Source organism: Vipera berus (assembly GCF_964194415.1).
Source record: "Vipera berus genome assembly, chromosome: Z".
NCBI lineage: Eukaryota > Metazoa > Chordata > Lepidosauria > Squamata > Viperidae > Vipera > Vipera berus.
The window spans coordinates 23,902,340-23,925,516 of NC_138205.1; the positions used below are offsets into that span (position 1 = coordinate 23,902,340).

Here is a 23,177-nt window from a genome sequence, read left to right on the forward strand (position 1 = left end):
GCAATGTCTTTCTCGTTTGTTTATGGTTGAAAGTTAGCTTCAGCAAACAGATACCTTCAGCCCAAGGGAATTTTCTGTTTGATCATGCCGCATCAAAAATGTCAACACATTCAGGTCGAAGGCAATGTAGCAATTGCATTTGTTTCAATAAATAATAAAGGCTGAATGAAATTTTGCTGATAGACTGTGGGCATGGGTGACAGAAAGGGTAATCAGCAATTATATTTATGTGCGGTCTATTTCCCCCAAATGGATGGAATAAAGCAGGAAAAATAATCTCTTTTTCCTTCTTTTTCATGAAACCATCTCTTAATTTCCCATTTTTAATTAAATGGTTAAGATGCAAACATGGTTAATATATTTATTTTTGCATCAGAATGGACACTTTTCACTATGCTTAAGTTATAGAGCCTTGGTGGAGCAGTGGGCTAATGCCTCCTTAAGTAACACCAGCTGCCTGCAATTAGTGCAGGTTCGAGTCCCACCAGGCTCAAGGTTGACTCAGCCTTCCATCCTTCCGAGGTAGGTAAAATGAGGACCCAGATTGTTGGGGGCAATAAGCTGACTTTGTAATAATGCTGCTTGGGGGGGAAAGCCCTAATAAGCAGGCATATACATAGAATGAAGGCTACTGCTAAGCTTGTAAGCCGCCCTGAGTCTTCGGAGAAGGGCGGGATATAAATGGAATTTAAAAAAAATATTCCAACATTTGAATAGACCTTAATATAGTACACAAAAAAGAAAAAATACATCCTTTATCAATAAACTATGGGTGGGTGAGGAATATACAAGTTTTCAAGTTAGGCATAAACTCTTAACATTTATAGTAGATTGAACCAGTTTTTATGCTGATAAGATGAACTCAGTGAAACTGGCAGTATCTCATTGTCTGCTGATTTTTAAAAAATAAGAATTGGAGCCAGTTAATATTTGAATGGGAGACCAACAGGAAATCTAAAGGGTTCATCCTAGTAAGAGAAATTTTAAAAAATGTGAAAAAAGTAGCAGATGACTTGTGTTTGTTGTAAAAAAAACCCAACCTCTATAGAAATGTCTTCATGAAGACTAGGGGTTAAGATTGAGGTTAGATCCAGTAAAATCAATTAAACAAATTGATGAAAATAAAATTTAGATCCAACCCCATGTCAATGAATTGTTAGCACAACCCCTACTGTAAGTGATGACATGATAAACAAGCATAAAGGTATTCCTTAGACTCTAGTTTATGAAATGCTGCAATACAGAATACAAGTTACAAGAATTTTCAGCCAACTTCTTAAAACTCCTTATTGGGCCCTAGATGGATAGATGGTTTTTTGTTATGAACTGGGATCAAACCTGAAGAGTAAAATAATAGTAATATATTCAAAATATGAAAATGTATATTATGTCTATATATGTGTGTGTGTATAATTGAGTTATTATTAGAATGTTTAAAAATCTAAATTAAAAGCTGTAGCACAAAACAAACTGCATAGTGATAGTTCAACCTTTTTGCAAAAATTTAAAAAGATGCATTCCACCAGTCTGTTTCAGGGTACCTTTAAACAGTTTTGGAAAACAGCAAAATCTATTTTATTCAAAGACCATTTGTTAGCACAAAATACAGACATTTTTATTAATAAAAATATTCACTTGGTGATTATGATAATGATGATTTTACCATCAGCAATTGATATGCCTTTCTGGAACAATAATTAAAAATAAGAGACCTCCAGACTGAACAGGGCTTATGTAAACCATCACCATAGAACACACGGAGGAAATACTGTTAGCCTAACTAATAGAAATACAGGTAGTCCTCAGTTTACAGCCATTTGTTTAGCAACTGTTTGAAGTTATAACAGTGCTTAAAAAAGTGACTTATAGCTGGTCCTTGTACTTACAGCTATAACAATGTCCCCTCAGTCAAAATTAGGGTATTTGGCAACCAGCATGTATTTAGAGAAAGTCAAATACTTTGGTCACCTAATGAGAAGAAAGGACTCACTGGAGAAGAGCCTAATCTGGGAAAGGTTGAGGGCAAGAGAAGAAGGGGATGACAGAGAATGAGGTGGCTGGATGGAGTCACTGAAGCAGTAGGCGTGAGCTTAAATGGACTCCAGAAGATGGTAGAGGACAGGAAGGCCTGGAGGAACGTTGTCCATGGGGTCACGATGGGTCGGACACGACTTCGCAGCTAACAACAACAACAAATGTATTTACAACAGTTGCAGCATCCTCAGTTTACATGATCACTATATGTGATCTTCTCAGCCAGCTTCAAACAAGCCAAGTCAATGAGAGGAAGTCAGATTCACTTAATGACTGTTTGATTCACTTAATGACTGAGATGGATCACTTAACAACTGTGACAAAAAGGTTCATAAAATTGGGTGTGACTCATTAAATGATCAGCTCGCTTATCAATGGAAGTTCTAGTCCCAATCTTGCATATAAATGGACTACCTGTACTTTGAACTGGACCTGTCAATGAACTAAAGATGTCACAAGAGGAACATAATACAATTATTATGATCAGTTCCAGTTAGTGATCTACTTGCCACATTTTATACTAAACATATGGAATGATTTTACTCTTCACAGTGCTATCTTTTGGTGTTAATTGATTAATTTACTTGGAGAGAAGGAGAGGAAGAGGCTGCTTAGAAAATAAACTCTACTTAGGAACTCAAACCTACATCAGGGTTTTGGATATATGTGTATATTAATCATTAATGGGACAAAAGCATGGTTCATATGCCCAGAAACATATTTGCCATTTTCTGGCATATTCTAAAATTTATCTCTGAGAGCAAAAACTAATCCTGGAACTGAGAGACGATGCTCATTTACGTATGCGATTCATCTCTTGGTATTTGTGGGGAACTGAAAGTTGTTTCCCAATGTCAGATGCATAGAAAATATCTGCAGTCCTGGCAAATAGTATATTTCACGAAGTGATTAGACTCCTCCCTCCAGTTTTACCCTGCCCCCTCTAGGTATTTTGCTTCCCAACCTTTGCCCGTGGCATTGACCTATGAGAGTGTCCCAGCAGGACAACTGCAGTTTAGGTTCAAGCTTTCACCCATTATAACAAGTGAATAATCTGCTTCTACCTAATTGGGATCTATGGCTTCCTACTCATTCCCCTTTGGGGAGAAATACCTGAGAGAGAGAATCAAAGAGGTTACTTTGACCCTTTTATTCCTGAACTGTTTTGGGGGTGAGTAATCCTTTTTTTGTTTATCCTGCAACAAGCTAATAGATGGCTGTTTCCTTTACCTCTGGATCTTTCCTCTGTTACAGGTGGTATTAGAACAAGTTCCTTCTCTAACTGCCAGTATATATCTATCATGTATAAGTGTGTTTGTATAGTAAACCAATCTAAGCCAGTTGTTAAAATAAAGTGATTGTTGAGTATTGGTAACCTCCTGGCTCCTTTCTGGTGGACCTCTTGATGCCTGCTAGTCAATGATTGTAACTTAGTGGTGACTCACTGGTCTCATTAGCTAATTTCTAATGAATGGTTTAATGCTTGCTAACCTTTTTACTTTGTTTTTAATCAAAGGAACTTAACCAGAATATAAACTTTCAAGCTAAAACCAGAGCAAGATTGATGATGAGCTATTTGATGGCATATCTACTATCTGATGATTATCAAAGTTCTTAAAAAGGAATGTTTACTAAATAAGGGCTAGCCTAATCCAGTATCTTTTCTCAATGTTCTTTTAAAAAGAGTGTATGCTTAGAAGTGCTTTGCACCAGTTCCTTGTGCCTTAACTAAACCTTATAATGATGTTGATAATGATGATAATGTAAATAGTGATAGCATTACAGTACTGAAACAATACATTAAATAAGCCCATTCTTAGATTAGGCTATTAAATCTCAGCCTTGGAATAAATACATTCTAAAATGAAGATTGCTTTCAGCATTTGTAAAGTTATTATGGATCAGAAGTATTACAATGTCATAAATCATGGATTGTTTTTACTTTGCTTTTCTTATCCACATAGCATTTTTTGTAAATAGTGTTTTATCAGAACTGTGAAAGAATGACTTAAGCTAGCAAAACTCTCTGTTTCAGACTATATTCCCTATGTTGAACTATGCTGTTTCTATGATCTAACAGACAACTATTCTGGTGTTTAGATGAATCTTTGTTAGCTTAGGAAACACCATGCTGGCATTCAAATATATAATGAGCATATCTTGGAGTCCAAGTGGACAATCACTTAAATATGAGCAGGTGGCAGCAGCCAAAAAAAGCCAATGCAATCCTAGGCTGCATTAATAGATAGAATCAAGATCATGTGAAGAATTGCTACCACTTTACAAAGTTTTATAATATCACGCTTGGAATACTGCATCCATTTTTGGTCACCACAATATAAAAAAGATGTTGAGACTTGGAAAGATTGCAGAGAAGAGAACAAGGAAGATTAGGGGCTGGAGTCTAAAACATATGAAGAACAGTTGCAGGAATTGGGTATGTCTAGTCTTGTGGAAAAAAAAAGGACTAGGGGGAGACATGATAGCAGCGCTCCAGAATTTGAAAAGATGAGGGGTCCAAAGTGCCAGAAGCTAAGACAAGAAACAATGGATGGAAACTGATCAAGGAGAGAAGCATCCTAGAACTAAGGCGAAAATTTCAAATGGTGAGAACAATCAACCAGTGCAACAGCTTGCCTTCAGAAGGTGGGTGTTCCATCACTGGAGGCTTTTAAGAAGAGACTGGATAGCCATTTCTCTGAATTGGTATAAGGTTTCCTGCTTCAGCGGGGGTGGGTGGGTGGGGGTTGGATTTGATGATTGCCAAGGCTCCTTCCAATTCTTTTATTCTAGGTTCTATGTTGTCTGAATCTATATCCCCTTTATATTGTCTAAATTTCAGACCAGGAAGAGAAGAGAAGAAACTAAGGCACATGGGCTACATTTCAGCAGCCAGACAAATTAGATTGAAAGGAGTCATAAATATACAAGAGAAAATACCTGAGGCTGTATAAAACCAAATGAAATGTGATGACAGAAAAGAGATATAGGCTTTACTGCATGATAATGGTTGACTGCTCTTGTAATGGAGGCAATGAATGAAGTTTGTTGATTTTCCCCAAATCTGATTTTAAGCTCTCACTGTACGTTTATATATGTGTAAATAAACAAACATAAACTCCACAAGTTAAATTCAGATCCTGATCCAGGCCAGATTTTAGGAAATAGGACTTTCCAAATATTGTCCTTTACTATTGGCCATGATGTCTAAAGTTTAATATGTTTTTCTCTAATTCCTCAGGTGATGGCAAAGTATGTCAGCAGACTTTCTATTTCATCAGTTGCTGATTACATTGTGTCCCCTGCAATGAGGACAGCAACTGATTTCATGGAGGATAATTGAAAGAAAGTGATTGGTAGATTCCTTTGTGTCAGCTACCATTTTGAAAGAAACATCTGTTCATTGTTCTTCCCAAGAGCGAAGGCAGGTTTTGACACATGGCTATACTTGCTTAGCCTCCGTGACTCTCTTCCGTGCTAGAAAGGGGTGGAGTTTGCTCTCTATTTGCCTTCACTGATAGGGCAAGCCACTATATGTAACCAGAGAGCAAATCCTGCTCCCTTTTAGCACTGAAATGTTATCTAGTTGGGTAATGAAATGTCTGCAAGAAAGCAACCAAGCTCAGAGGGCAACAAGGACTCCATAGCATATATTTATGAGTATCATTGGGTATCATTGAGTATCTTCAATTTGAGGATGCACATACAACTGACATTGCAAGCAATAGTAGGTTGTGAAGATGGAGCTTCCATACTGCTATTTGAGAAGACTGGGTGATTATAATCAATAACAGGGCATATCCCTGCCTGTTTCAAGAACCTGTGAAATTTCAACAGTTTTCTGGGGAATTCTTTGGACCACCCAGATCCACACATCAGACAAATATTGGCAAGGAACATTTCCTGCTGGCTAAACAAATAAATAAAATAAAAATGGAAGATAAAGAAAATGTAGACTTTGATCACTGACTATAGGTCTGCCAAATTAGAACAAGCTCACAAACAAAACACATCCAGGCCAAACTATCCAAAGGTTGGATGTTTTTATTTTACTTTTTTCAAATAATTTCTAAATAGTAGCTACCAGGAATGGAACAAAAAATGGGATCATGGCCAAGAGGTCAATTTTGAACTCCAAATTAGCCTTAGCAAAATGCACTTTTCCAAGGCTGCTATGGGTGTCAATAGTTTCCATTGCTAAAAATATGAAAAGGATTGAAAGTTTAAAGGAAAAAAAAACCCTTTTTTGCATTCATGTTACTGTTTCTCTTTTCAGGCTACCAAATAGAATATCTCTTTTTTGTTCCTTCTCTTCTCTTCTCTTCTCTTCTCTTCTCTTCTCTTCTCTTCTCTTCTCTTCTCTTCTCTTCTCTTCTCTTCTCTTCTCTTCTCTTCTCTGTTAACAGTCTAAATCAATTCATTGTAAGATGAAGTTCTTTTCATTGAAGACTGTGGACTGTAATCTGCTACATTAGCCCAGGTTATTAAGAGTGCATAGAAGCAAAGAATTATACTTCCATATTCCTTCATAGGTTTTAGAAAACCTGGCCAATGAGGTTTCTTCTCAAAGATGTAAGACAACAGTTCTGCTTAACATATGACACATTCTTTTGTCCTCAGACCACTTCTTATTATGTCTTCAATGGTTCTGGCCTTGCTCTTTTCTTTGTCTCAAAACAAGCTTACTGTACTCTACCTTTTACTCTACTGTACTGTACCTTTAATGCTTATATCTTCCAGTTTCTTCTTGACAGAATTTTTCTTTCTTTTTTTCTACCAACAGATTACTTCAGCAAAAGGTGTACCATTTTTTCTAACCTAGCACTTTCTAGAGGGTTCTAGACAGAAAAACCTTCTATAAAGATTTTTGAATATGAACATGGGTATCAAAATATAAAACAAAATATATGAAGAAGAAGGACAATGTTTTTCTCCTAATGCACCTCCCTTGCTAATTTCATTATATTGGTGCAATGATCACTCAATGACTGCACTCAAAACGGGAAGCCTTTGTGTGTTTGTAAGAGAGAAAGAGAGAGAGAGAGAGGAGGGAGGGAGGGAGGGAGAGGGAGAGAGTATCAACTGAAGATAATTGGCAACTGAAGGATCAACAAAAAATTCTGAATTATGCAATCAAGAATATCATATATTTTTTCCTCTAGTTTCCTACTAAAATAGACCTAATGAGCAAAATGTATTACCGTAACTTTTCTTGGATTATCATAGTTCCTTGCCCTTTCTGCTGTTTCTTAAATATTTCTTATATTTATAGCTGTTTTTTTATTCAGTAATTTAACTTACTGCATGTCATACTATTCACTTGCCTACTGTGTTATCATTTCAACAATCTAATATTTTTCATTTATTCAGTAATTTTGACATCTTAAGGTGAATTGAACTTGGGACTCTTCAGTCTCCAATCCTATCACAAACTCTGACTCACTACATTACATTGGCTTTCAAATCCATTAATGAAGTTTTTGTTTTCATTGTTATTGTATTTGGTTTTGCTTTAAATCAACTTTTGTCTTTGCCACAATGTTTCCATATGTGTTACTTTTAAAATGATGAATGCAAGACAGCTAAGTCAAATCTGGGCTCTTTTATGCTTTTAACTATACTCTTACCCCCAAAAAAGTATTAATTATATCAATTTAATACTTTCTAATCAGTTTTCTTTGACTATTTCATACATCATTCTAAGCATAATAGTGTTGGTTTTTCTTCTCTTATCATCCATTTCATGACCCCGGCCATTCCTTGTGCTTTGTAAACTGTGGCCTATGGCCTAACACAGGGGTAGACAACCTTGGCTCTTTTATGACTTGTGGACTTCAACTCCCAGAATTCTTGAGCCAGCATGGCTAGCTCAGGAATTCTGGGAGTTGAGGTCCAAGAGTCATAAAAGAGCCAAGGTTGCCTACCCCTGGCCTAACAGAAGGGGAAAAGAACTAGGGTAGTTCAAGAAGAGACCCTATCTTTTATATAAGAACAGAAAAGAGTGGTCAATCTAATCTAGTATTCATGCCAGAAATTTTTCATGTTTTCAATCAGGGATATGAGCACCAGTGGTGGGATTCAGCTGGTTCACACCACTTCGGCAGAACCTGTAGCTAATTTTTTGTTGCCCAGGCCCAGAATGGACTTCCGGAAGCGGCATCCACACAGAGAACCGGTTGTTCACATATTTGAATCCCACCACTGGATATGAGCTACCACCAACCTGCAGTCTCTTTATAATGCTCCATGTATATTTGAGGGAATTTAAAAATTTAGAGTACAAGAATTTTATCTGAGAATCAAACTGCATACATGTAATATACAGAGTGATTTTCCTAGACCCTGTTCAGTATTCCCTAAGAACTTGAAGATATGAAGAGAACAAAACTTTCACTACAGATACTGTATCTCATTAGAAGAACTGCAGACATACCTTAAAAATGCAGTTCAGCTAAAAAGGCTATAGAAGAGATGAATCAGAGATAACTAGTAAGTAGCTTTTGCTTGAAAAAGAGAGATGAAGCCTTGAAATCAAGAGGAAAGAGAGCAAATGTTTACCAGTCTTGTGTGGAAATTTTCTGGCACTGCAGCAAGCAATATTAGTAATTGTAGCTGAGCTTTGAAGCAGCTACTCTCATAAAACAAACTCCCTAGGATTGCTGAGTAATATTCTCTGTTTTCTATTTCATGATTAAATTTTACAAGCAACTGCCTCTTTCTTAGGAATTCAATGAGATTATGAAATATGTGAGTTGCGGACCATTTCAAAAATAGAACCTTCTGTTGCATTTAGCAATTGGAAAATGCTGAGTAAAATAAATCAGGGATGCAAGTAAAAGGTGATGCATTCACAGAAATCAAAACCAACTTTTAAGACTATAAACAGAGTTAAGCTAAACCTGAAGATAGTCACTCTTGGGAGTTTTTTTTCTTCCAACATTAAAACCAAGGCATTGGGGGGCGGGCGGGCGGGGGGGGGGAACGACAATTCACTGACCAAATAGTAGAGGCTGGCAATTTTCATCTAGATTGTGATTAAAGCAATATGACCTCTATGATACTAATTAGTCATTTTCAATAAATACATATAGAGAGCTAGAGAAGAACAATTTTTATGAAAAACCCCAGGTTTGGATTTTCAGTAAAACAGATTTGGACTCACACAGAGCTCTGCTTGCTTCATTGCTCCACTGCAATGGATATTGCAGTTCAGACATATTGAGTCATTCTTCTAAAGTCCAATAACTCCCATTAAAGGTATCACTGTGTACTGTTTTAGTTTTCCCAGAAAGAAGGCCATTGCCTTCACAAGGTTGTTTCAAGGGGAATATTCTTGAGCTAAGACTAATTGCAAATTTTCCTAATGCTTCTGTTCTCTCAAACTGTCCTCAGTGAGATCTCTTAGTTCTTACAGGCCATTTCAGGGGTTTTGGCCTACTATGCACTCAAGTTTTGAGCATAGGGGGAAAAACCCCCAGAAGTTAATTTTTCTAAATATGTCTGTTTACTGTCTTTTGCAGAGCAGTCCTATCTAGAGTTTATTTCTAAGTGTTCTAATAGCAAATCCTTTAATAAATCTATAGCTGTTATCAGACTTTTGGTAGAATGGAAAAGGGGCAGAATGTTATTTGTCCATCTCACTGACCATTTAAACATATAGACTTTGTTACACACATATTTCTACTGAAATTATCCGAGGATTAGGAAACTTGTGGATACAGTAAATCCATGGTTAAGCTCAGTACAAACAGTGATCCTTATGTAATCAACCCTTTGTTATATTTCTTAAAATTAGAATGGCAATAACCTGTAGAGGGCTTGAAGGGGGAGGTGGAAATCCAAGGTCACATTACATTTACTCTGTTCACATTGAGTCATGTGAGGATCTACAAAGTAGTAAAAGCCACACTTTGCTATATCACTAGAAACAAGAGTCCTGTATATAGTGTATTCTTTCAACCTCAAAAGAGTTGCAGATTGCAGTAATTCTGAAAGATGCATTCAAATGAACGTATACGACAGAATCTTTTCAGATAACTGAATTCTCTCCTTTCTTCCCAGTTTTTAAATGCATCTATTTTTTTCTTTCTTTCTCCAGTCTCCAAGGAATAAATTGTAGGAGGAAAGAAGAAAGGGGCAGATTAAGTGGTGCAAAGGGTTCAATTCATTGGAGCACATAGGGACTTGTATGACAGTGCAGGGACTAAAGAGGATGATCTGGAAGAAGAGAGGGAAATTCCATTACCAAAGCAACAAAAAGAGAAATAATGAGGGAGGATTATAAAAATATCACAGACAGGCACCTCCCTAATTCATAGATATATAAAAGGGGAAGAAAGGGAACAACAGAAGTACAGGCTTATGTTACTGTACCCAATCTAAATGAAAGTAGTTTATTAGTCTTTAATGGAATCTATTTCTTGGTCTAGTCTGTCTTACAGAGCTGACAAGCAGTGTGCCTATTGACAATATCTTCATTTATTTCCACAATCTTTGCTCATGCCCTGCTTCTGGTTTCAACTCTACATTCAAACATTAGCAGTTTACTCAAGATCAAGGAAATAACAGCAGATAAAAATGTGAACCAAAACAGAGTCTCTGAAAGAAGCTTCCTAAGTGGTTTTGCTTTTAACAAGAATTCATAGAAGAATAATCAAAATCCAGTCCAGAGTTCCAAGAGCTATGTCAGGGTTATCAATATGTTCAGAGGTGAGCAATGTGCAAACAAATCTCACACAGGAACTGAAGATCACACAGGTTGGTTCCAACAAGGGATCATGAGTCAAGGCTGCTTCTTAAATCAGGCTGCAGCCATTTGCCTTTATTCAAGGGATCTATTCCCTTTCTTGGCAAGGAGCCTCACAGAATGTCTTTGTTATGCTCTTCATTCTAATCACCAAGGGCAGGTAATCATCATCATCTGACTACTCCAGCTCTTCAGGTGGTACCTGTGTTTGATCAGTCTCAGGTGACTCTTGACTTTGTATCTCCTGAGACTAACATCAATAGGTTCTGCTGGGGCCTTTTCTTCAAATTCAGAATCATCATTTGAATCCTGGCTGTTGACATCCCATCATCTGTAGTAGGCACATTTAGAGGGTCATATTCAAGAGAAGAGGTAAAGGAAATGTAGCTCAAATTTTGTGTTAAGAATAATTTTGTCATGATTATTTTTTCAATTACTTGCTATATTCTTAAGGTTAATAGGATTTCCTCAATCAGGTGATAAGAGACAGCATTGCCTCTGAAACTAGAATTCATTAATTATATTATCAGTGGGTATCAAGAAGTCTCCAACTCAAATTAATGTAAGATAAAGGGGAAAAAATGTCTCATGATCCTTGTGATGGCATTCCAGGTCTGATGAAAGAAGATGGTTTTTATCTATGACAGTATGACTATCCTGTCAAACCAGATTTTTCTGGGACTGGAAAAGTTTGAGACTGGAAATCAGTAAAAAAATTTGGTCCAAGAGTTTGTCCAGGAATAAGCAAGATTCAAGTGGCCTTGAATCTGTCCCTTGCATGGTTCTGACCTGGGAAAAGGACATTTTGCTGTCTAATCTTTTTTTTTCTTTTGAGTGTCATGAAAGAATATTTCAAAAATACACAAATAAACAAAACAATCAATTTTTGATCCAAATCTTACAAAAAAGGAAGATTTGAGGACTTCAGGGGAGAGAGGGAGAATAAAATACTGTACTGCTCTGTCAAAGTGAAGCTGATGACTGCAGCAAAGGCTGAGAAACCAGTGAATAGAGCAAATCCTTGCTACTTCTCTGTATAGGGCAGAAGATCATCCACATGTGCCCAAAATAGCTGCTGCTCAGGGCGTGACTTCAGGATATGTTTTCCATGGGTCTGAGCACCAGGAAATGAGCACCAGCCATGCTGGCTGAGGAATTCTGGGAGTTGAAGTCCACAAGTCATAAAAGGGACAAGTTTGAAGACCCCTGCTCTACCTCTTATCACTTTAGGAAATCACCTATTGACCACCTTAAAGCTATTAGAGACCTTAGATCATCAAGTCTGAAAAGACTTCATCCACTGAGTTTATCTTCAACTCTGACAATAGAAACTATTCATTTTTCAGGAGTATGGTAGCACCCTTTCAAACTTATTAAAAGCCATACTTTTTGTGAACTAAGCTTACTTATGAGAAACATGGAGTGGTTAAACCAGTATTTTTCAACCTCAGCAACTTTAAGAGCACGGACTTCTGCTGTCAGAATTCTCTAGGCAGCCATGATTTCCCAGAATTTCCCACTCCCATTTTGCCTGGAGAATTCTGGGAGTTGAATTCTATATGTCTTAAAGTTGCTGAGGTTGAGAAACACTGGGTTAAACTAATATAGTTTATAGGGCAGGGGTGTTGCGGTGGTTGTGAGGGAGACCTTATGTCCGCAGGAGGCTACCGTTGTTCAGATACTCGGGTGTGAGTCGCTCCTCCTGAGATGTGGCCCTGGGGCTCAGTTGGGTTTGTTGCTGGCGTATCTCTCGCCTTCCTGTGTAGCAGCAGCCCCGCCTGAGCTCCTCGACATCCTCTTGGGGTTGGTGGTTGAGTTCCCCAGACTTATGATTCTGGGGGACTTCAACCTGCCGTCCCTGGGAGGTTCGGTTGGCTTGGGAGTTCATGGCCTCCATGACGGCCATGGACCTGATCCAAGTGATTCAGGGCCCGACTCATGGGGGAGGTCACAGACTCAATCTTATTTTTTTATCTGGAAGGTGGCTAGATGATCTGGGAGGGGGATTTCCAGCTATTATACCCCTGTCATAGACCAATCATCACCTCCTGCAGCTGGCCTTCTGTTTCACCACCCCCCATCACCGGGTTGCAGAACCGACCAGGTGGTTCCACCCCAGGTGCCTAATGGACCCTGAATGGTTCCAGGTGGGGCTTGGACCCGTGCCTGCCATCTTTGCTCACAGCCTGGTCGATGCCTTAGTGGAAGCCTGGGAAAGGGTAGCCACTGAGGCACTCGACCGCGTTGTGCCCATGCAGCCCCTGTCCCAGCGCAGATCCCAGCGGGCTCCATGGTTTTCTATGGAGCTCCGGGAGATGAAGGGTCGGAGACGGAGCCTAGAGAGCTGCTGGAGATCCAGCCGGTCTGAATCTGACCAATTGCGGTTAAGAACCTTTACGAGGTCTTATCTCGCAGCGATGGAGGCAGCGAAGTCCAACTACTTCACTGCCCTCATCGCGTCCACAGATAATCACCCGGCCACCCTGTTTAGGGTGACTCACTCCCTCCTTAATCAGGAGGTGAGGGAGAAGCCCTTGCAGGGTCGTGCCGAGGAGTTTAGTCAGCATCTGGTGGACAAAATTGCTCGGATTCGGGACGGTCTGGACTCTGACTGGACGGAGTCTGATGGGGGGAGACGAGCGGTCTTGGGAATGTTATCTGGGAAGAATTCAACCCTGTGACTCCAGAAGAGGTGGACAGGATCATGGGGAGGCTGAGTTCCACCACGTGTTTATTGGACCCGTGCCCCTCCTGGCTGGTGTATGCAGCTCGGGAGGGGACACGAGGCTGGCTCCAGGCAGTAATAGCTGCTTCTTTGAGGGAGGGTAGCTTCCCTGCCGCTTTGAAGGAGGCAGTGGTGAGGCCCCTCCTCAAGAAGCCTGCCCTGGACCCGGCTATTCTGAACAACTATCATCCGGTCTCCAACCTTCGCTTTTTAGCAAAGGTTGTTGAGAGTGTGGTGGCACATCAGCTCCCTCTGTTCCTGGAGGAAACTGATTATCTGGACCCATACCAATCGGGTTTTTAGGCCCGGGTACAGCACGGAGACGGCATTGGTCGCGCTGGTGAATGATCTCTGGCGGGCTTGTGACAGGGGTTGTTCCTCTGTCCTAGTCCTATTAGACCTCTCAGCAGCTTTTAATACCATCGACCATGGTATCTTACTGCGGCGCCTCAGGGGGTTGGGAGTGGGTGGCACTGTTTTACAGTGGTTCTCCTCCTACCTCCTGGGTCGTTCGCAGTCGGTGTTGGCAGGAGGGCAGAGGCCGGCCTCGAGGCCTCTCATTTGTGGAGTCCCTCAGGGGTCGGTCCTCTCGCCCCTCCTGTTCAACATCTATATGAAGCCGCTGGGTGAGATCATGGTTTGGGGGTGGGGTATCATCAGTATGCTGATGATACCCAGCTTTTTATTTCCACCCCAAACCAACCCAGTGATGCCCTCGACATGATGTCCCATTGCCTGGAGGCGGTTAGGGTCTGGATGGGGAGGAACAGGCTTCGACTTAATCCCGACAAGACCAAGTGGCTGTACATACCGGCATCTCGGGTAACCCAGTCTATTCCATCTTTAACTATGGGGGGGGTGAGGTGTTACCCCCCGTAGATAGGGCTCGCAACTTGGGTGTCCTCCTGGACTCACAGCTCAGCTTGGAAGATCATATAGGAGCTGTGACCATGGGGGCTTTTGCCCAGGTTCGCCTGGTGCGCCAGTTGCGGCCCTATTTGGACCGAGATGCCCTACGTACAGGTACTCATGTGCTCGTGACCTCTCGAATAGACTACTGCAATGCTCTCTACATGGGGCTACCCTGGAGGACCACCCAGAGGCTCCAACTGGTGCAGAATGCGGCCGCACGAGTTGTGATGGGGGTCTCCCGATACTCCCATGTAACACCTCTGCTCCACGAGCTGCATTGGCTTCCAGTTGCCCTCCGGGTGAGATTCAAGGTGCTGGTGATGACCTATAAAGCCCTAAATGGCATGGGTCCGGATTATTTACAGAAGCACCTTCTGCTGGCATCAACTTCCCATCGTCCTGTGCACTCCCACAGGGAGGGCCTCCTCAGGGTGCCGTTGGCCAGGGAGTGCTGGCTGGCAGCCCCCAGGGGGAGAGCATTCTCTGTGGCTGCGCCCACCCTCTGGAATCAGCTTCCTGTTGAGCTCCGGATGGCTCCCGACCTTCGCTCTTTTCGCCGCAACCTGAAAACCTGGTTATTTGAGCTTGCAGGCCTGGACTGAGGGATTGGGATTTTAAACTTTAGAATTTGTCTTGTTGGGGCTAACTTAACTTAATTTAATTTATTTTTTAACTTTGTATACCATCTTTTAACTGCCGTGTACACCACCCCGAGTCCTTTGGGAGAGGGGCGGTATATAAATCCAATAAAATAAATAAATAAATAAATAAAATGGAATGAGGATGCAGGGAAGGAAAGGAAAGGCAGTTTGGTTATACAATTGTAGATTACATAACATCCATTAACCATTATAATGTGCTATAAAATCCATTTTATTGAGACCTTTTCAAATAACCTTAAACCTTTTGATGGATGCAAGTTCAGCAATTTCTTCATCATTTGTGCTATTAAGTTTCTTTTTTTCTAAAATGAATATCTGCGATAAAATGTCTTAGGATAAATATATAAAGCATCCTTTATGCTTCTGAGATTAAACTCAACATATTTATAAAGCTAAACAAAGCAAAGTAGTAATGTTGACTACTAATAGTTATTTGTTTTAGTTCATAAGTTATAATCAGTTTGGAAACATAATTTCCATCTTACTATCTTTCAATTGTTGAAAGATTTCTTAACAATTATAGGTAAGTTCCTAATTTATTTAACTTGTTTAGAGCAGTACTAAATGTTGTAAACTACAGAATATTTTTTTAAAAAGAAAGATCCCAGAAATATCAGGATCTGTTCAATTAATCAACCATCCCATTATTATTGATTTCTTAGTCAACTTTAAATTCCTGAACAACCTATTTTATTTTGAAATAAGATTTAGATAAGTTGTAAAATTTGCATTCAAGAAAATGTGGTGAAAGAAGCTTTGGAAAAGACCATTAGTTTAGGATTCACCTTAGGCACAAAGCCAGCTGGATGACCCTGGGTCAGTCACCTTCTCTTGTCCCTATGGAGAAGACAATGGCAAACCACTTGTGAAATCTTGTCCAAAGAACTGCAGAAACCTGTCCAGGTAGTCTTTGAGAATTGGACATGATTGAATGGAAGTAAAAAGAACAATATTATTCTAATTCAGCAAGTGCTTCTCAAACCATTGCCCATATCTTTTTCTTCTTTCTCCCCTGTTGCTATGTTCTCAAAGCGGTTATATAAAGGAAGCTTTTCTTTTATCCATCCTGTCCTGTCCTCCCCTTTTATTAATCCACTCTGTGAATTTTGCTTTCATAGGTTTAGCTTGGACTGTCCAACCAACTGCTACACAGCCAATAGAGATCCGCCTGGTGAATGGTACAAGTCGCTGTGTAGGGAGACTGGAAGTATTCCATAATGGGGTGTGGGGCACTGTTTGTGATGATAGTTGGGGCATGGAAGATGCCCGTGTTGTCTGCCGGCAGCTGGGCTGTGCAATTGCAATATCAGCATTAAGGGAGTCCCATTTTGGCCGAGGAACTGGTCGCATCTGGATGGATGAAGTTCGATGTGTAGGGACAGAGAGCTTCCTCAATCAATGCCCATCAAGACCTTGGGGAGACAATGATTGCCATCATGGAGAAGATGCTGGTGTTGTGTGCTCAGGTGAGTTTGTCAACTGAGAGTTGTGTCATAATTGGTATGGCTGATTGATACTAAGGTTTCAACAAGTGAACCTTTCCACAGCATGGGTGGAATTATTGTAGCCCACTAATACTTGAGCACTAACCAACTGTTAAATGCACATATGCACTACAAAATAGGTAGATAGATAGCATCTTTGGAATAATAAACACAAGCAATAATGTACTACAGAACATATGTATTGTACATACTTCAGTGAAAATATTATCTCAAGTGATGATAAATAGTGTTTACCACAACCAAGGAAAGGCATATGCATACGTAGAATACCTCCAGGACATTACCAGAGGACAGTTTAACTATCCCTTGGAATTAAACCCATTAAACTCTGCAACACCAAAAAACTCATGAACCAACATGACAGTTCCAAATTGTAAAGATATCTTCTAGTTAAGCTTGATTTCTATTTTTTGTAGTTTGCCTGGCATAATTATAGAAATGGTGGATCATTGTTTCTTCTGGGATGGGTTTTTTGATATCTCAATCCATCTAACAGTTCTGGATTGCGCATATGGTCCCTATCCCTGCACTAATTGGATCTAATTCCACTTAGCTTCTAAGACTGGTCAAGTTTGAGTACCATTATATTTAAGAAGGGGAGGGTTGATAAAAGAAGTAGAATATGGTTGCTCTTTGTGTAGCAGGGACTCCAATCTTCTTTGCCAGATTCCTGTCGAAAGTACAAAACAGTACCACCATCTTCAAGAAGTATAATTTATTTTTCACATAGGATTTTCTTCCATGAGAGAAAGGAAATGGAATGACACTCAATGAAATCCAAATTACATAGCCTCAGATGGGATCAGGTTCTGGAAAGATAGCAGATAAAGGATGGGAAAGGGAGAATTTTCTTAACTAACTTAAAATCTCCCAGTATCTGCTCAGTTGAAGTGAACAAAACCATTTCTTTCCACCATCAGCTTATTTATTACTTTGTCATGTAATGTGGTCCATATATGAGGACCCAGATTGTTGGGGGCAATTAAGCTGACTTTGTAATAATGCCGCTTGGGGTGTGTGTGAAAGCCTTAATAAGCAGGCATATACATAGAATGAAGGCTACTGCTAAGCTTGTAAGCCGCCCTGAGTCTTCGGAGAAGGGCGGGATATAAATGGAATTAATTAAATAAATATGTTTCTAAAAAAATTCAGCCAATTCCCAGAAGGTAGATTAACTTACAGCTATTAAAAATAAAACAAACATAGATTTCCAGTCTATGTTGTTGGAAGAAACAAAGATGATGCATTTTGTTAGGGTATGCTGATGGTGATCTCACACAAATTTTTACCAGTAGATGAGAATTCTGGTATCATTAAAGCTGTGACTGCTTTTTTTTAATATATTTTTTATTTTATTGAAATCATCCACAACTACATCATAACAATACATCGCAGTGCTTATTAAAATTCTTTTAAAAAATACAAAACATAATAATAAACATTATAATGATTTAGACAAGTTGCTGTTACATTGTATAATCAATCCTTCCCATAACCATCCCCTTTTGTCAACCATTCATACCACGGTCTCCAAGATAAATAATAATCTGTATCCCCCTTATCTTTCAACAGCATGGTCAAATGGTCTGATTTCGCACAATCAATGAATTTCTCGATTAACAGATCCTCGGGAGGACTAACAGAATTCTTCCAATATTGAGCCCATAATATCCATGCCGCCGTTAACAAATGAGACATCAAATACCATGCAGATCTATTCAGATTGTCTGGTTTTAAGCCTAACAAAAACGTCTCAGGAGTCAGTTTAACAGAATGTCCTAAAATCTCATTCAACCATATATGAAGCCAATGCCAATACTTCCTCAGTTCACCGCAGGTCCACCACTGGTGGTAATAGGTGCCCTCTCTTTCTCCACACTTCCAACATGTTGGGGACACACCCAAAGACATTTTACCCAATCTAGCTGGAGGGAGATGCCAACGAAACATCATCTTATAAGCGTTCTCCTTATACTCAGGAGATTTCGTTAGCCTAACATTTTTCTCCCAAATGGACCGCCAATTATCACGATCAATTTGGTAACCCAGATTCCTTTCCCAGGTGACCCTAAAGCCCTCTGTAAGTTCATTTAACCCATCCATATCCAATAGTAAAGAAGAACATTTTGCTAGCAACTTCTCACTTTTCCTGAAAAGAATCATATCGAATCCTTGAGCTTCTCTAGTAATCCCTGGCACCACTCTCTCCTTCATAAACTGACTGCAAAGCTGCATATATGCCCACCAATCTACTTGGATACCCTGTTCCTGCAATTGCGATTTAGATTTTAATTCTCCATTTGAATGCAATAATTCTTTATAAATCACCCTTTTTTCTGGGTTAAACACATTAGGGTAGGTCAATGCTTCCATCGGCGACAGCCAATACGGTGTCCTCGTATAAAACTTCTTCCTATCTAACGACCAAGCCTCTAATAGTATATTACGCAAATAATGCAAAGCTGTGACTGCTTTTGTATGCAAGTTATAAACATGTTCTTAGCTTACTTTTTAATCCAGCAATGGCTGCTCTGAATGGCTGCCATTGGAATCCCCTGCATTAAATTAGTTTTTATTCTCTCTTTTTCTTCATCTGCAGAGATGAGACTGGCAGGTGGTTCTACTCTTTGCACTGGCAGGGTTGAGGTGTTGTTTAACCAAAGATGGGGAACAATATGTGACAATGGCTGGGATTTAGCTGATGCCAACGTGGTGTGCCGGGAAGTAGGCTGTGGCAGTGCATTAGGAACAGCAGGTGCAGCTAAATTTGGACAAGGAACTGGTCCAATCTGGATGGATCAAGTAAACTGCACAGGGGAAGAAGACAGTCTAAGAAAATGTCCACCAAAAAACATGAGAGAACACAGTTGTAGCCACAGTAAGGATGCTGGCGTGGAGTGTGCAGGTAATAATCACAAAATGTTGGAGGAAATATTGTATATTCTGTTCTTCTTGTTTGTGGGCTATTCTGTCCATCATTTCTTTTTAAAAAAATTCTGGATCTGTGAAATAAATTCCAGCATCAAACTGGATTAGTTTGGCAGATTGTTAATGAAACTCATCCTTTGAAGAGTGTTCCTCATGCATTGTCTTACCAAGTGTCAATATCCCTTTCTTTCAAAGATGTAAGGCAGGTATAAAGGGAAAGGATCTTACACAAAAAATAAAAAAGCCAAAAAGAAGGAAATAGCAGTTATTGCCATGGGGAAGGGAACTAATAGGAAATTAGTCCAAGTCTCCTTGAAAGAGATAAACGATCCACCAAATTTCCCTCTTTCTTTTTCCTGAAAGTGTCATCCACCAATTATAAGGATGACATAAAAAACCTTCCATGGGAGCTGCTCTCTAGAAATTAAAGATGAGGCAAATGAGCTGTTTACATGTTTTTCTTTCTGCATTGTTTTCCTCAATTGTCTTATGAAAATCCATTATATTTCCTACTATACCTTCTGAAAGCAAGGTTCTGTGATATTCTTAGATTCCCTAGAGGAAGAAAATATTTAATCTGCAGAGCAGGGGATGACCAAAGTTTATTTTTTATGAAAAATAGAAATTATTTTCCCTTTTCTGACACATTTCCCCCCCAAAAAAATTCCACTCAGATAAGCAGTCCATTTATTTTTGCACGTGTATGTCTGCATTCATATATCTGGGCATTTGTACCTGGAAATGAAAATATGGATCATTTGTACTTTAAGGTCATAATAACTGAATGATGCCTTGGTGGAGCAGTGGGCTAATGCCTCCTTAAGTAACACTAGCTGCCTGCAATTAGTGCAGGTTCGAGTCCCACCAGGCTCAAGGTTGACTCAGCCTTCCATCCTTCCGAGGTAGGTAAAATGAGGACCCAGATTGTTGGGGGCAATTAAGCTGACTTTGTAATAATGCCGCTTGGGGGGTGTGTGAAAGCCCTAATAAGCAGGCATATACATAGAATGAAGGCTACTGCTAAGCTTGTAAGCCGCCCTGAGTCTTCGGAGAAGGGCGGGATATAAATGGAATTAAAATAAAATAAAAAATAAATAAACTACAGAGGTATGGAATTATAATGGGAATGATGTATAAATGATCACTTGGAATGGCAAAGAAAACCATGATGCATGATGCATTTTAAAATATCATATTATCTTCATTATGAAACTTTAAAATGGTTACAAAACTACTCAGAACAGTTGATGAGAGAGACATCATGTTACCAGTTTAGGCCATTAGTAGGAAAAGTTCCTGTTTTTGAATCAAACATAGACTCATGCTCATAATATCTATTTTATTTATCCAATTTATATGGTCACCCATCTCAGAAAAACTCATTCTGGGTAGTGTACAAGTAATAAATCAATAATATAAAAACAGTTAATAAAACTAGAAAACAATTATTATTAAAATATAAAAAGGCATAGGAGAGAATGACTATTAACCATAAGAATGGAGTCATCTTAGAATGTCACATTAGAATGTCATATTCATTTGCATGTACAAACATAATGAGGGCTACAGTGTTAAAAGAGATCTTGGTGTATTGCAGAAAAGCAATTGTGCAGTAAACTATCTCCAGCAATGTTCATTCCTTATCAATGTTTCCTTCTTCAGAACCACCTGAGATCAGATTATCAAATGGCCCCAATCATTGTTCAGGGAGAGTTGAGATCTTGCATGAAAAACTCTGGGGAACTATTTGTGATGACGACTGGGACCTTGATGATGCCAAGGTTGTATGCCAGTATTTAGGCTGTGGGAATGCTCTGTCGGCTCCACGAGGTTCTCGTTTTGGGCATGGAGCTGGTCCTATCTGGCTGGATGGTGTGAACTGCACAGGATCAGAGACAGCCATCAGCAAATGTCCAACAAAAGCATGGGGGGAACATGACTGCACTCATTCGGAAGATGCTGGAGTGGTGTGTGCAGGTAAGAAGCACTTGTGAAAACCCAGGTCTGAAGCTGAGTATGGGATTTTTTTAATATCACTTTTTCTAAAAACATCTCATAAATTCATGGTTTAGTGGATGAATAAACTGCCTAATACTTACACATTTATTTGTTAATTCACTTTTTGTTTCTATTTATGCATTTATTTGTTTTATATTTGCATCTATTTTAACAGCTTTCTTTTAAAGGTAAGCCTGAAGTGGTTTCAATGTAAGAAAAAGATGCTAAAGAAATAAGTAAAAATAATAATAATAGGAAAGCAGAAGTTGCCTAAAACTGGTGTGTGGTTTTGAGAGGCCCTTCAAGTTGTTTCCTTATTAAGAGGAAAGAAAGCCTGGAAGAACATGTCAAAATAAATAATATAGTACTGAAAATTATTATATCACAATAAAATACACTGATCTATCAGAGGCTTGTTGTGATATACCATTTCTGAAATGTAACTTGCAAATAAACAAGTTGTCAGCTCTTATTTCAGAGAACATTCAGGAATGCTTGTGAGAAAAAGTCAGTGAAATAAGGCAGTCTTTCCCCTTTCTTGATAAGTATTTTTGTCAAGAGAATGGGGGATGGATCATGGCAACATAACATTTGTTTTCCTATCAGGGTAGAATGATGAAGAAGTGTGAAATAAGCCTTGATTCCAGTTGACTGTGTGTACATATCATGTTGCTTTTTTGAAGCAATATGGAAGTTGCTCACCATTGCTTTCTTCCAGGAGGTAGTTTGTTTTCTGCATGTTGTTTTGTTGATAATCCAGTACAGCCTATCTTGCAGTTCTCCCATTCAAGCACTAAGTACACCCAGGGCTGCTTGGCTTTTTAAGATCAAAAGATCATGCTACTCAGTGGGACTTCTCTTAGACAGGAAAGAAAAAACTTCACATTAAGTGATATAGCAAAGACTGGTCCAAAAAATTGTAGCTCAAAGCCCTTCAGATGGTCACCTAGAGTGTTGATGTGGGCAATGACAAAAAGTCTGGGGGACTTTAAATGGGCTGGCTTGGATATATCATAAAGAATCAGATGTGATTTTGTTCACAGGGTCCTTTCTGCTATCTCAAGATTTAGGATTTCTGATTTCTGGTTATATTTTTAAAAGGTGTACAAAGTTTACATAATATTTTTGTTTTCCCCTGGTAAATATGTTTCCCCTCAGAGTTGTGGAAATTGTAATCAGAGGATGTACCACTTTGCTTACTTCTTTTGTCCCATCAGAACTTCAACTAGCAGGAGGATCTACTCGTTGCGCAGGAAGGCTTGAGGTATACCACAACAAGCAATGGGGGACTGTGTGTGATGAGGACTGGGATTTAAATGATGCCAATGTGGTGTGCAGAGAACTGGAGTGTGGAACTGCCCTAAAGGCCACTGGGGGAGCACAGTTTGGACAAGGATCTGGAACCATTTGGCTAGACAGAGTGAACTGCACAGGGAAAGAAGCTTTTTTGAATGAATGCCCAAAAAGACCTTGGGGAGAGCATAGCTGTGACCACAGCAGGGATGCAAGTGTGGAATGCTCAGGTAATTTGGTCAATTAAGTTGTAATCAGTAACCCAGATAAAAATCAGACTCATGGTTTGGTTGCCAGTTGTTCAACCATGGCATAGTTTCTGGATAAAACTGACATATCTTGGCTCAGCTCAAGTTAATGAATGATTCCTCGGA

General features: G+C 39.4%; 1 protein-coding gene across 1 annotated transcript in view; it reads left to right on the top strand.

The window, feature by feature from the left end:
* The first annotated feature begins 3,076 nt into the window (after positions 1–3,076).
* LOC308677790 (scavenger receptor cysteine-rich domain-containing protein DMBT1-like) overlaps positions 3,077–23,177 on the top strand; it is a 41,213-nt gene continuing 21,112 nt past the window's right edge. The window contains exons 1-5 of the mRNA XM_081344486.1: positions 3,077–3,205; positions 16,198–16,545; positions 19,184–19,489; positions 21,175–21,489; positions 22,728–23,033. Of these exons, the coding sequence (XP_081200612.1) occupies positions 3,112–3,205; positions 16,198–16,545; positions 19,184–19,489; positions 21,175–21,489; positions 22,728–23,033 (1,369 nt within the window). The 5' untranslated portion in view covers positions 3,077–3,111. The remainder of the gene's footprint in view (positions 3,206–16,197; positions 16,546–19,183; positions 19,490–21,174; positions 21,490–22,727; positions 23,034–23,177) is intronic.